Genomic DNA, 13,837 nt, shown 5'->3' on the forward strand with positions numbered 1-13,837 from the left:
ATATTGGGTTTCAGTTAATATGTTTCCCTCCATCACCCAACACTCCAGCCTGGCAAGTAAGATTCTGCCCATAAGTTTGAACGTGCAGTCGAGCAGGGAATCGTTCGGTAACATTTGGCCATCGCTCTGTTGCCCTTTTTGAAAATTGGGATAATCACACTTTCAACCCTTGTTGCGGGCAACGGCCCATTAGTAACAGCGTTTAAAAATGTTAATAAAATGGGGCACCAAAAATAAGTGTTGCATTTAAAAATATCTATCGAGACCCCGTCTGGGCCGGCCGCCTTCGCCCTTGCACTATCTTGAAGGGCAGTTCTATTCTCCTCAACAGTGATTATATCAATCTTTCCAAAAGTTAACAAGATGACATTTCCATCCTTGCCCTTGTTAATACAACATTCAGTGGGGTTAAAAATTCCCTCAAAGTATAAGAACCAATCCTCTGGAGACACCACAGTATCGATTCCGACCGAATAATCATCTTTAAAAAGGGGTTGATCTATGGTTTTCCAGAAGAGGGTAGAATGTTTGATTTCGGCTGACTTGACCAGGTTTACCCAAGCATCTCTCTTATCTCTATTTTCCTGGCCTGTAAAGCTTGTTTGTAACTTTTTTCAAGGTTTCTAATCTTTTCACCATTTCTAGGTTTAACTTTCAGTTCATCCTTCAGGGCTCTATTCAATTTCGAACATTCCTGGTTAAACCATCGTGGACAGAAAACCTTATTATTCCTTTGTCTCTTAATTCTTGATCTCAATGTTTTATCTATACCCATTGTGATAATATTAAAAGCAGTAATGATTTCGACATTACCAGAAGATTCATTTAAACAGATTTTAATGTCGCAGTCGCTTTTCCCAATCAAATTTTCCATAAAAAGAACAGGATTAACGCCTGCCCATTTAATAGAAGTCCCATTTTCGCCATGAGCTCGTATGTTAGCAGCCACTGTGCATTGTTCTTCCGTGAGGTATAAACTTGATTTTAATGTTAACCATATAGGGTGGTGATCGCTTAATAAGCTATGTTCAATAGAACAATCGTTCACAAAACGCCTACTATTTCTAGATATCAAAAAGTGATCAATACAAGATGAAGATCTAGCCCCCTCATAAGTGTATATGTCATTAACTCCTTCATTGTCACCCAACTTCATTGCTTCCAGCCCATATTTATACATCACATAATTATTTGATTCACCATAGGGGTATGTAAAAAATGGGTAATTTGATCCCCTTAGTCATCCATGTGGCCACATTGATCCATTATCGGCGCATTAGAGTATTCTGTATTAAAATCTCCGCCCCATATCCAAACATAGTCACCCACCAGCCTATTCAAAAAAATATCAAGTTCCTCTTCAAGCAAGGTTGTTATTATACCTGCTCTAGTGTTTTTAAAAATGTTGTTGTAGAAGTTGACCACTACAATGTTTTTCTTTCCATTTACACTAAATATTAAAAACTGGAAATATTGTGAGTTGGTAAAACTTTTCTTTCGGGTCAAAGGGGACGTTACAGAGAGCAGTATAGCCAAACCTCCGCTGGCTCTTTCAGCCTTAGATGGAATTGCTTTAGTAAAGAAGGTTTTAAAACCATTTTCATGGAACGGTTTTGTAAGCCAAGTTTTCTGAATCAAAATCAAATTTCAATTATGTATGCTATTTAACCACAATGGTTCAGATAATTTACTTTTGATCCCTGCTACATTCCACGAAAGGAATTGTAACAATCCCAGTGATTGACAATCTACCTTATTGTCTCGGAAGCAATTACTAGACGAGACAGGTACCTTATTAGTGCCAAATAATATATTTTCGGTCACTATCGCAACTTCTGTGCTCGGAAGGTGGAGGGAGAGGTTACGTTCAACTGACATATTCTTAAGACTAGTGGGGGGAGGAGATTTCTTTTCTTCCAGGCGAAGTACATCTAAGGACGGTAGTACCGCTGTGCCTTCCAAGATTCTTACAGGCGACTGAGGCTCATCAAATGGTATGGAATTTAAAGGTAGTCAGTCTACCCCACTACAACATCGTAGAGGTTCAAATCTATTTGTCATGAGTGGGATTATATCATTGTCAGTGCAATATCGTGCCCTGTAGGATTCTGGGTATCGCTCTGTGTTAGGTCTATAGAAATAGCCGAGGGATACTGCAAGAATTGTTTTATGTACATTTTCTCTAGACCATCTTTGTTTCATAGCAATCTCATCTAACAAGCGAGCCACCAGCTCCGGAAGTCGAAAATTTACTACAATACAATCACCCTCGCGACTTTTTTCTGTACTACCCACCCGACCCACTCTCCTAAGCATTGTTATTTCCCGAGATAGAAATCCAGTGTTACAATGGGTATTAACAGAAAACCAATGAACCACACGGTTTTTCAAAGATCCCCATACTCCAGTGCAATTTTCGGCTAGTCGAGGAACATCTTCTAAAACCGTGACATAGGGGGTGGCCTGTGGGGGTGAATTCAAAGTAACCCCCGGGGACTTCTTTGGCTGGCGATACATTTCTGAACCGGGATCATTGATAAGACTTGTTTAAGGATACCTTTTTGTCCCTTTACCATTTATACTCTGGCTAGATAAACCTGGCGACCCCACCTCATAGTTCACAGGGTGTTTTTCAGAGAACATCTTCCCTGTTTCATTGTCAGTTGCTTTACTTATGGCCGCTGTTGCTTGTTTAACAACATCTCTTGTTGGCACAGCTTCTAAGCATGGTCTGCTGATGTTTTGTTTCTTAAAGTCTATGATCAGTTCAGTAAGGTGGCAAAGATCCTTTTGTACTGTTTAAATTTCAGACATAATGCGCCGTTCTATTGAATACATTTTCCCATGCAGTTTCCTAATAAGGGTATCAATACCAGACATATTTTGTGATTTGTCCAAAACTCTAGCCCCAGTCCCGGTACCCCTTTTTTCAAGATTTACATTTTTTCCTCTTTTAGGTTTAGATTTCTTGGGGTTAGGCTTAGGGCTGGTCTTTGCCAAAATAGAGTGTTGTTTGCTCTTTTTAGCCGGTGGTGATGAGTGATCGGGTACATCAGACACTGTGGAAATTTCCAATGAGGAGTATAGTACACGTGGGCCTGCAACTTTCCGAGTATTAGCTTTAACGCTATTGTGCCGTCACTTTGCTTATTATAATTTCCTTGCTCGTGATCTTGAACTCCATCCTCAATGTTCTCTGGGCCAGAGTTATCATCCTGAACATGATCCTCCAGTATCATTTTCAATCCCCTTTCTGCAACATTTAAAGCTGTTTTAGTTGCCGCCAGTTCTTCTTCTACTTGAACTATCTCGTCATTTAAAGTTCCCATAGCTCTTTTAAGATAGTTTGTAATGGACGCTGTTTTCCCCGCAGACTTCACTTTGTTCAAAGCTAATTTTCTCTTTCCCATTTTTTTTTTAAGCGGAACTTTGAACAGACATTTGTTACAGTGGGTTTTTGTTCTTACCAATATTGGAGATCCTGGGCAGAAAGGCCAAGAGATGTTGCCCAGCCCGGCCTTGTCAGGTATCGGACGGGCTCAGATGGGCCCGCCCTTGGCCCGGGCTTCGGCCACGCGCGTCCCGCGCTGCGTGAGCCCCGATCCGGTTATGAACGCGCCCCCTGGCACTGAAGGAGTGACGCTCGCGTCAGGCGCCTCGAGGGGACTCTGGGAAGTGGAGTCCCCCAGTCGTTATGCGGTCGGTGCAGCGCCCGGGCTGCACAGTTACAGGTTTGGCAAGGCGGCGGTAGGATGTGAGCAAAAGCAAAAGCGAATCAAGGCTGATGTGATTCATTTACATGCTAACAGGCTGGGGAGGTCAAGCTCTGTGTGTTCAGAAAAGGGGGTGGTGATGGACAGAGTATCTGAATTAAACAGAGTACTCCTACCCAGTCAACAGATAAGGGCTTGATCCATCACCGTTTTTTAGCTTACTGCACCATCCCAGCTCAGAACCTGGCTACATGCAAATTAGTCTGTCCCTGGCCCAGTGCACCATGGGAACAGGGCAGACCAAACTACCAAGCCAATTCTTATACTGGAAAGGAAACAAGCTTCCGGGGACCGGTTTCTGGCATTACAGCCGTCTTCGGCTCGGCTTGCTTGAATCCTGATGGTGCAATGAGCAAGGGACTCACATCTGAGCATACCCTTCCACGCTTATGGTGGACAAAACGATTCAGAAAAGGGGGTGGTGGGCGCACTGGGCCAGGGACAGACTAATTTGCATGTAGCCAGGTTCTGAGCTGGGATGGTGCAGTGAGCTAAAAAACAGTGATGGATCAAGCCCTGATCTGTTGACTGGGTAGGAGTACTCTGCTTAATTCAGATACTCTGTCCATCACCACCCACTTTTCTGAATCGTTTTGTCCACCATAAGCGTGGAAGGGTATGCTCAGACATGATGAGGTGGCATGCTTCCTCAGGGGTTCTGAACCCTCACCCGAGGGTGGCATGCTTCATCATGGGTTCAGAACCCTCACTCGAGGGTGGCATGCTTCATCAGGGGTTCTGAACCCTCACCCGAGGGTGGCATGCTTCATCAGGGGTTCTGAACTCTCACCCGAGGGTGGCATGTTTCATCATGGGGTCTGAACCCTCACCCGATGGTGGCATGCTTCATCAGGGGTTCTGAACCCTCACCCGAGGGTGGCATGCTTCATCAGGGGTTCTGAACCCTCACCGAGGGTGGCATGCTTCATCTTGGGTTCAGAACCCTCACTTCAGGGTGGCATGCTTCATCAGGGGTTCTGAACCCTCACTTCAGGGTGGCATGCTTCATCAGGGGTTCTGAACCCTCACCCGAGGGTGACATGCTTCATCAGGGGTTCAGAACCCTCACCCGAGGGTGGCATGCTTCCTCAGGGGTTCTGAACCCTCACCCAAGGGTGGCATGCTTCATCATGGGTTCAGAACCCTCACCCGAGGGTGGCATGCTTCATCAGGGGTTCAGAACCCTCACCCGAGGGTGGCATGCTTCATCATGAGTTCTGAACCCTCACCCGAGGGTGGCATGCTTCATCAGGGCTTCTGAACCCGCACCCAAGGGTGGCATGCTTCATCATGGGTTCATAACCCTCACCCGAGGGTGGCAAGCTTCATCAGGGGTTCTGAACCCACACCAGAGGGTGGCATGCTTCATCAGGGGTTCTGAACCCTCACCCGAGGATGGCATGCTTCATCAGGTTTTCTGAACCCTCAACCGAGGGTGGCATGCTTCATCATGGGTTCAGAACCCTCACCCGAGGGTGGCATGCTTCATCAGGGGTTCTGAACCCTCACCCGAGGGTGGCAAGCTTCATCAGGGGTTCTGAACCCACACCCGAGGGTGGCATGCTTCATCATGGGTTCATAACCCTCACCCGAGGGTGGCAAGCTTTATCAGGGGTTCTGAACCCGCACCCGAGGGTGGCATGCTTCATCATGGGTTCATAACCCTCACCTGAGGGTGGCATGCTTCATCATAGGTTCAGAACCCTCACCCGCGGGTGGCATGCTTCATCATGGGTTCAGAACCCTCACCCAAGGGTGGCATGCTTCATCAGGGGTTCTGAACCCTCACCCGAGGGTGGCATGCTTCATCAGGGGTTCTGAACCCTCACTCGAGGGTGGCATGCTTCATCATGGGTTCAGAACCCTCACCCGAGGGTGGCATGCTTCCTCAGGGGTTCTGAACCCTCACCCAAGGGTGGCATGCTTCATCATGGGTTCAGAACTCTCACCCGAGGGTGGCATGCTTCATCAGGGGTTCAGAACCCTCACCCGAGGGTGGCATGCTTCATCAGGGGTTCTGAACCCTCCCCCGAGGGTGGCATGCTTCATCAGGGGTTCTGAACCCTCATTTGAAGGTGGCATGCTTCATCCTGGGTTCAGAACCCTCACCCGAGGGTGCCAAGCTTCATCATGGGTTCTGAACCCTCACCCGAGGGTGGCATGCTTCATCAGGGGTTTTGAACCCTCACCTGAGGATGGCATGCTTCATCAGGTTTTCTGAACCCTCAACCGAGGGTGGCATGCTTCATCATGGGTTCAGAACCCTCACCCGAGGGTGGCATGCTTCATCAGGGGTTCTGAACCCTCACCCGAGGGTGGCAAGCTTCATCAGGGGTTCTGAACCCACACCCGAGGGTGGCATGCTTCATCATGGGTTCATAACCCTCACCCGAGGGTGGCAAGCTTTATCAGGGGTTCTGAACCCGCACCCGAGGGTGACATGCTTCATCATGGGTTCATAACCCTCACCCGAGGGTGGCATGCTTCATCAGGGGTTCAGAACCCTCACCCGAGGGTGGCATGCTTCATCAGGGGTTCAGAACCCTCACCCGAGGGTGGCAAGCTTCATCATGGGTTCTGAACCCTCACCCGAGGGTGGCATGCTTCATCCTGGGTTCAGAACCCTCACCCGAGGGTGGCATGCTTCATCATGGGTTCATAACCCTCACCCGAGGGTGGCATGCTTCATCAGGGGTTCAGAACCCTCACCCGAGGGTGGCATGCTTCATCATGGGTTCTGAACCCTCACCCGAGGGTGGCATGCTTCATCAGGGGTTCAGAACCCTCACCCAAGGGTGGCATGCTTCATCATGGGTTCAGAACCCTCACCCGAGGGTGGCATGCTTCATCAGGAGTTCTGAACCCTCACCCGAGGGTGGCATGCTTCATCATGGGTTCTGAACCCTCACCCGAGGGTGGCATGCTTCATCAGGGGTTCAGAACCCTCACCCAAGGGTGGCATGCTTCATCATGGGTTCTGAACCCTCACCCGAGGGTGGCATGCTTCATCAGGGGTTCAGAACCCTCACCCAAGGGTGGCATGCTTCATCATGGGTTCAGAACCCTCACCCGAGGGTGGCATGCTTCATCAGGGGTTCTGAACCCTCACCCGAGGGTGGCATGCTTCATCAGGAGTTCTGAACCCTCACCCGAGGGTGGCATGCTTCATCAGGGGTTCTGAACCCTCACCCGAGGGTGGCATGCTTCATCATGAGTTCTGAACCCTCACCCGAGGGTGGCATGCTTCATCAGGGGTTCTGAACCCTCACCCGAGGGTGGCATGCTTCATCAGGGGTTCAGAACCCTCACCCAAGGGTGGCATGCTTCATCATGGGTTCAGAACCCTCACCCGAGGGTGGCATGCTTCATCAGGAGTTCTGAACCCTCACCCGAGGGTGGCATGCTTCATCATGGGTTCTGAACCCTCACCCGAGGGTGGCATGCTTCATCAGGGGTTCAGAACCCTCACCCAAGGGTGGCATGCTTCATCATGGGTTCTGAACCCTCACCCGAGGGTGGCATGCTTCATCAGGGGTTCAGAACCCTCACCCAAGGGTGGCATGCTTCATCATGGGTTCAGAACCCTCACCCGAGGGTGGCATGCTTCATCAGGGGTTCTGAACCCTCACCCGAGGGTGGCATGCTTCATCAGGAGTTCTGAACCCTCACCCGAGGGTGGCATGCTTCATCAGGGGTTCTGAACCCTCACCCGAGGGTGGCATGCTTCATCATGAGTTCTGAACCCTCACCCGAGGGTGGCATGCTTCATCAGGGGTTCTGAACCCTCACCGACAGTGGCATGCTTCATCAGGAGTTCTGAACCTTCACCTGAGGGTGGCATGCTTCATCAGGGGTTCTGAACCCTCACCCGAGGGTGGCATGCTTCATCAGGGGTTCAGAACCCTCACCCGAGGGTGGCATGCTTCATCATTTGGTGCCCTCTCACACCAACGCCACAGGGTCCTTGGGGTGGTCTGCCCTTCCCCTAAGAGAGGGGCGGGGCTGAGGTGTCCATCATGAAAAGAAGAGTCCACATGGGTGACACCACTATCGCACATCTGAAGGGGTCAGTGCGGTGGTCGGCGGTGCCTCTGATCGACCGATGGTGGACCCACAACATATCCGGGCCGTCGACGTATCAGGCATTCTGCCCTTCACTCGCTCTTCACTAGTGCTCTCAGTTTCCCAAACACACCTCAGCCCCTACTCCGGGGAGCGGCAGCCCGCATCGAGGACCCTGCGGCCTCGGGGCGAGGAGGGACCAATGATGGAGCGAGTGAGGGGCGAGGAGGGACCAATGATGGAGCGAGTGAGGGGCGAGGAGGGACCAATGATGGAGCGAGTGAGGGGCGAGGAGGGACCAATGATGGAGCGAGTGAGGGGTGAGGAGGGGCCAATGATGGAGCGAGTGAGGGGTGAGGAGGGACCAATGATGGAGCGAGTGAGGGGTGAGGAGGGACCAATGATGGAGCGAGTGAGGGGTGAGGAGGGACCAATAGGGACCAATGATGGAGCGATGGAGCGAGTGAGGGGTGAGGAGGGACCAATGATGGAGCGAGTGAGGGGTGAGGAGGGACCAATGATGGAGCGAGTGAGGGGTGAGGAGGGACCAATGATGGAGCGATGGAGCGAGTGAGGGGTGAGGAGGGACCAATGATGGAGCGAGTGAGGGGTGAGGAGGGACCAATGATGGAGCGAGTGAGGGGTGAGGAGGGAACCCATGATGAAGCGAGTGAGGGGTGAGGAGGGAACCCATGATGAAGCGAGTGAGGGGTGAGGAGGGACCAATGATGGAGCGAGTGAGGGGTGAGGAGGGACCAATGATGAAGCGAGTGAGGGGTGAGGAGGGACCAATGATGGAGCGAGTGAGGGGTGAGGAGGGGCCAATGATGGAGCGAGTGAGGGGTGAGGAGGGACCAATGATGGAGCGAGTGAGGGGCGAGGAGAGACCAATGATGGAGCGAGTGAGGGGTGAGGAGGGACCAATGATGAAGCGAGTGAGGGGTGAGGAGGGACCAATGATGAAGCGAGTGAGGGGTGAGGAGGGACCAATGATGGAGCGAGTGAGGGGTGAGTGAGGGTCTCGTCCATCAAGAGTTCTCTCCCGACAGCTAGATACACCCTGCCCCACACAGAGCCACACATGTATGTGCAGCTCGCTTCTTACCTTTATGGACCAGGCGCATGTTTTGTAAGGTTCAGGTCAGACAGGGGGTAGAACGTCACCGGCTGGGCCCCTCCCCTCGATTCCTTGTGTGTTTATGACCCCACACCACCGTCCCACCATCTTGCACCACAAACACCACAACACCTTCCTTCCATAACACTTTTTTCGGTTTTTACAAGGAAAAAGACAATAGTCAAAAACACACATTAAAAAATCTATATCAAGCACAGGGAAGTCCAAGTTGCGGAAGAGACCTCGTTGGGGCTCCATAAATACAGAATGAATCGTGGGAACTATATCAGGTGCTATAAAAACGTCCATCACAATCTCAAAAGATACAAAATTGTTGCTGCGAACCCCATTGAAACCGAATCCCTATTACCGCGGTGTCAGGGAGTTGGCCCTGAGGGTTCATCACAGCTGGATTAATGGCAGCCCTTGACAAGCTAAGAGCATGCAACACCGAAAGGCTAGAAAGCAGTTGTAAAGAAATAAAAGCAGGTCTAACTAGACTAAAACTGTTTTTTTTAAAGACGAGAAGTGATAAACGACTTTCTGGGAACCTCATAAAAACGACAGAACATTAAAAAATGCATCATATCCTGTGGAGACCTTCGGTCGCAGACACAGGGTAGAGGCAGTGCCCTCTGCAAACCCCTCGAGGATGGCCCGGAGGAAACGGATAAGATGCTATCAAAATCGAGTCAATAAAAAACAGTCATGGATACTTTCAATCCATGCAAGACAGGGTTCGATTGATGGCCCAGCTTTCAACAAATGGTACCTACATACGAATGTATGACAATACAATGCTTAGATATACAATGCATGCCTTTACAATGCAGTTTTTAATTCGCAACATCCTTTACAACGCACTCCATTACATTGCATGCCACTACAACGCAATTTTAGAAACTACCATTACAACGCATACCATTACATTGCGTTTAAGGTAAGTATTGGATAGTGTAGGGGTAAAAATTACTATTCTAACTCCAGGGGGTGCAACAGTAGGGTATGTGCTGGATAGTGTATGGGTACTATGCATTGTAATGGTATGTTTTGTAATGACATGCAATGTAATGACTGCGTTGTAGTGAAATGCGTTGTAATGACATGCGTTGTAGTGACATGCGTTGTAAAGAATGTTGCGATGTAATAACTGCATTGTAAATGTAGTGCGATGTAATGACTGCGTTGTAAAGGTTGTTTACCCCTACATACACTAGTCTTCCTCAGCTCCACTTCTGCTCGCCTACACACACTTCGTAAGAAGGTTCTCCTTCACCCAGCTCATATCCCTACTACAAACTTCCTCTGGGTTCTCAAATAAATCTGCCCTTCCCAGGCTGGAGAGGCGTTCTCAAATGTTCTTAAACAAATACGATTCACCTGATCGAGGGAGACAATCCCCTAAAACTTCCTTACTAAGGGCATTTTCCTTCTTGTTCCAGATGTTCACCTATTGCGATAGGGGGAAAATGCCACCACTTCTGAGAGGAAGACCATTCCTAGCTCTTCATGTGCTACAAACAATGGGGTACCCTGCACCGCACCACTTTTAAAGTGTTTTTGTGTTGGGGATTTCTACGGTGTCACCTGCGGGCAATGCTGCCTCTGTGCTTCTTGCGGTGCGGTAATGCTGTATAATGTTTCCGCTCTCTTTCCTTGCAGGGAGATGTACAATAAAGGAAGCACTGCTGTGGGGACCTACACCAACATCCTGTCCGACCAGATTTACCACATGTGGCAGGGGGCGTGACGTGTGAGACGGGCAGCTGCCAGCTGGGGGCGCCACCCAGCACCGCCCCATTCACCTACTGCTTGAGAGATGTCCATATGTTTCTGAGCCCCCTTGTCTAAAACAAATAAAGAGAATTCTTTTATCAGATGTGTGTGTGTGTTTGTGGGGGTCAGGGCCAGTGAGGTACCTGGCACTGAGGAACCAGGGGAACTCCAGACGCATGCTGAAAATAACACTGAGGGACTTCACTCACACAGCAACACTGAGGATGACTTCACTCACACAGCAACACTGAGGAGAACTTCACTCACACAGCAACACTGAGGGACTTCACTCACACAGCAGCACTGAGGATGACTTCTCTCACACAGCAACACTGAGGGACTTCACTCACACAGCAACACTGAGGATGACTTCACTCACACAGCAGCACTGAGGACGACTTCACTCACACAGCAGCACTGAGGACGACTTCACTCACACAGCAACACTGAGGAGAACTTCACTCACACAGCAACACTGAGGGACTTCACTCACACAGCAGCACTGAGGATGACTTCTCTCACACAGCAACACTGAGGGACTTCACTCACACAGCAACACTGAGGATGATTTCACTCACACAGCAGCACTGAGGACGACTTCACTCACACAGCATCACTGAGGACGACTTCACTTACACAGCAACACTGAAGATGACATCACTCACACAGCAGCACTGAGGGACTTCACTCACACAGCGACACTGAGGACAACTTCACTCACACAGCAACACTGAGGATGACTTCACTCACACAGCAATACTGAGGGACTTCACTCACACAGCAGCACTGAGGACGACTTCACTCACACAGCAACACTGAGGATGACTTCACTCACACAGCAACACTGAGGAACTTCATTCACACAGCAACACTGAGGATGACTTCACTCACACAGCAACACTGAGGGACTTCACTCACACAGCAGCACTGAGGACGACTTCACTCACACAGCAACACTGAGGACAACTTCACTCACACAGCAACACTGAGGATGACTTCACTCACACAGCAACACTGAGGGACTTTACTCACAAAGCAACACTGGGGCTGACTTCACTCACACAGCATCACTGAGGACGACTTCACTCACACAGAAACACTGAAGACGACATCACTCACACAGCAGCACTGAGGGACTTCACTCACACAGCAACACTGAGGACGACTTCACTCACACAGCAACACTGAGGGACTTTATTCACAAAGCAACACTGGAGCTGACTTCACTCACACAGCATCACTGAGGACGACTTCACTCACACAGCAACACTCAAGACGACATCACTCACACAGCAGCACTGAGGGACTTCACTCACACAGCAACACTGAGGACGACCTCACTCACACAGCAACACTGAGGACGACTTCACTCACACAGCAGCACTGAGGACTCCACTCACACAGCAACACTGAGGATGACTTCACTCACACAGCAACACTGAGGATGACTTCACTCACACAGCAACACTGAGGACGACTTCACTCACACAGCAGCACTGAGGACTCCACTCACACAGCAACACTGAGGACAACTTCACTCACACAGCAACACTGAGGACGACTTCAATCACACAGCAACACTGAGGACGACCTCACTCACACAGCAACACTGAGGACGACTTCACTCACACAGCGAGAAAATTACAAAAAACAATTTGATGGACACAATGTAGATCAATGTCTTACATTCACCCCAGTACAAGGATCTGGGCCAAAATCCATCGTTTTTGCACTCCACACCACCCTGGGTCAGATAATGGCTTTATGCAAATCAGCTCTGACCCTGTGCCCCATGGGACCAGTCCAGTCCGAACTACAACAGCCATATCTTTCCCAGACCGGAATCAAGCATCCGAGGACCGGACCGGTTTCGAGGTAACACCTCTCATCAGCCCGGCTAGCTTGACTCCAGTGGTGTGGAGGCTCTGGGACCCACGTCTGAGCTACCCCAGTACACTCAGGGAGAAAATTACAAAAAACAATTTGATGGACAGAATGTAGATCAATGTCTTACATTCACCCCAGTACAAGGATCTGGGCCTAAATCCATCATTTTTTGCACTCCACACCACCCTGGGTCAGATAATGGCTTTATGCAAATCAGCTCTGACCCTGTGCCCCATGGGAACAGTCCAGTCCGAACTACAACAGCCATATCTTTCCCAGACCGGTATCAAGCATCCGAGGACCGGACCGGTTTCGAGGTAACACCTCTCATCAGCCCGGCTAGCTTGACTCCAGTGGTGTGGAGGCTCTGGGACCCACGTCTGAGCTACCCCAGTACACTCAGGGAGAAAATTACAAAAAACAATTTGATGGACAGAATGTAGATCAATGTCTTACATTCACCCCAGTACAAGGATCTGGGCCTAAATCCATCGTTTTTTGCACTCCACACCACCCTGGGTCAGATAATGGTTTTATGCAAATCAGCTCTGACCCTGTGCCCCATGGGAACAGTCCAGTCCGAACTACAACAGCCATATCTTTCCCAGACCGGAATCAAGCATCCGAGGACCGGACCGGTTTCGAGGTAACACCTCTCATCAGCCCGGCTAGCTTGACTCCAGTGGTGTGGAGGCTCTGGGACCCACGTCTATGCTACCCCAGTACACTCGGGGAGAAAATTACAAAAAACAATTTGATGGACAGAATGTAGATCAATGTCTTACATTCACCCCAGTACAAGGATCTGGGCCTAAATCCATCGTTTTTTGCACTCCACACCACCCTGGGTCAGATAATGGCTTTATGCAAATCAGCTCTGACCCTGTGCCCCATGGGAACAGTCCAGTCCGAACTACAACAGCCATATCTTTCCCAGACCGGAATCAAGCATCCGAGGACCGGACCGGTTTCGAGGTAACACCTCTCATCAGCCCGGCTAGCTTGACTCCAGTGGTGTGGAGGCTCTGGGACCCACGTCTGAGCTACCCCAGTACACTCAGGGAGAAAATTACAAAAAACTAATTTGATGGACAGAATGTAGATCAATGTCTTACATTCACCCCAGTACAAGGATCTGGGCCTAAATCCATCGTTTTTTGCACTCCACACCACCCTGGGTCAGATAATGGCTTTATGCAAATCAGCTCTGACCCTGTGCCCC

At 49.8% G+C, this 13,837-nt stretch overlaps 1 protein-coding gene across 1 annotated transcript in view; it reads left to right on the forward strand.

The window, feature by feature from the left end:
* APOC2 (apolipoprotein C2) overlaps positions 1-10,829 on the forward strand; it is a 47,522-nt gene extending 36,693 nt beyond the window's left edge. Inside the window, exon 4 of the mRNA XM_086949240.1 lies at positions 10,615-10,829. Coding sequence (XP_086805366.1) covers positions 10,615-10,702 — 88 coding nt within the window. The 3' untranslated portion in view covers positions 10,703-10,829. The remainder of the gene's footprint in view (positions 1-10,614) is intronic.
* Positions 10,830-13,837: the final 3,008 nt, after the last annotated feature.

Source organism: Lissotriton vulgaris, unplaced genomic scaffold (genome assembly GCF_964263255.1).
Source record: "Lissotriton vulgaris unplaced genomic scaffold, aLisVul1.2 SCAFFOLD_848, whole genome shotgun sequence".
NCBI classification, from domain to species: domain Eukaryota; kingdom Metazoa; phylum Chordata; class Amphibia; order Caudata; family Salamandridae; genus Lissotriton; species Lissotriton vulgaris.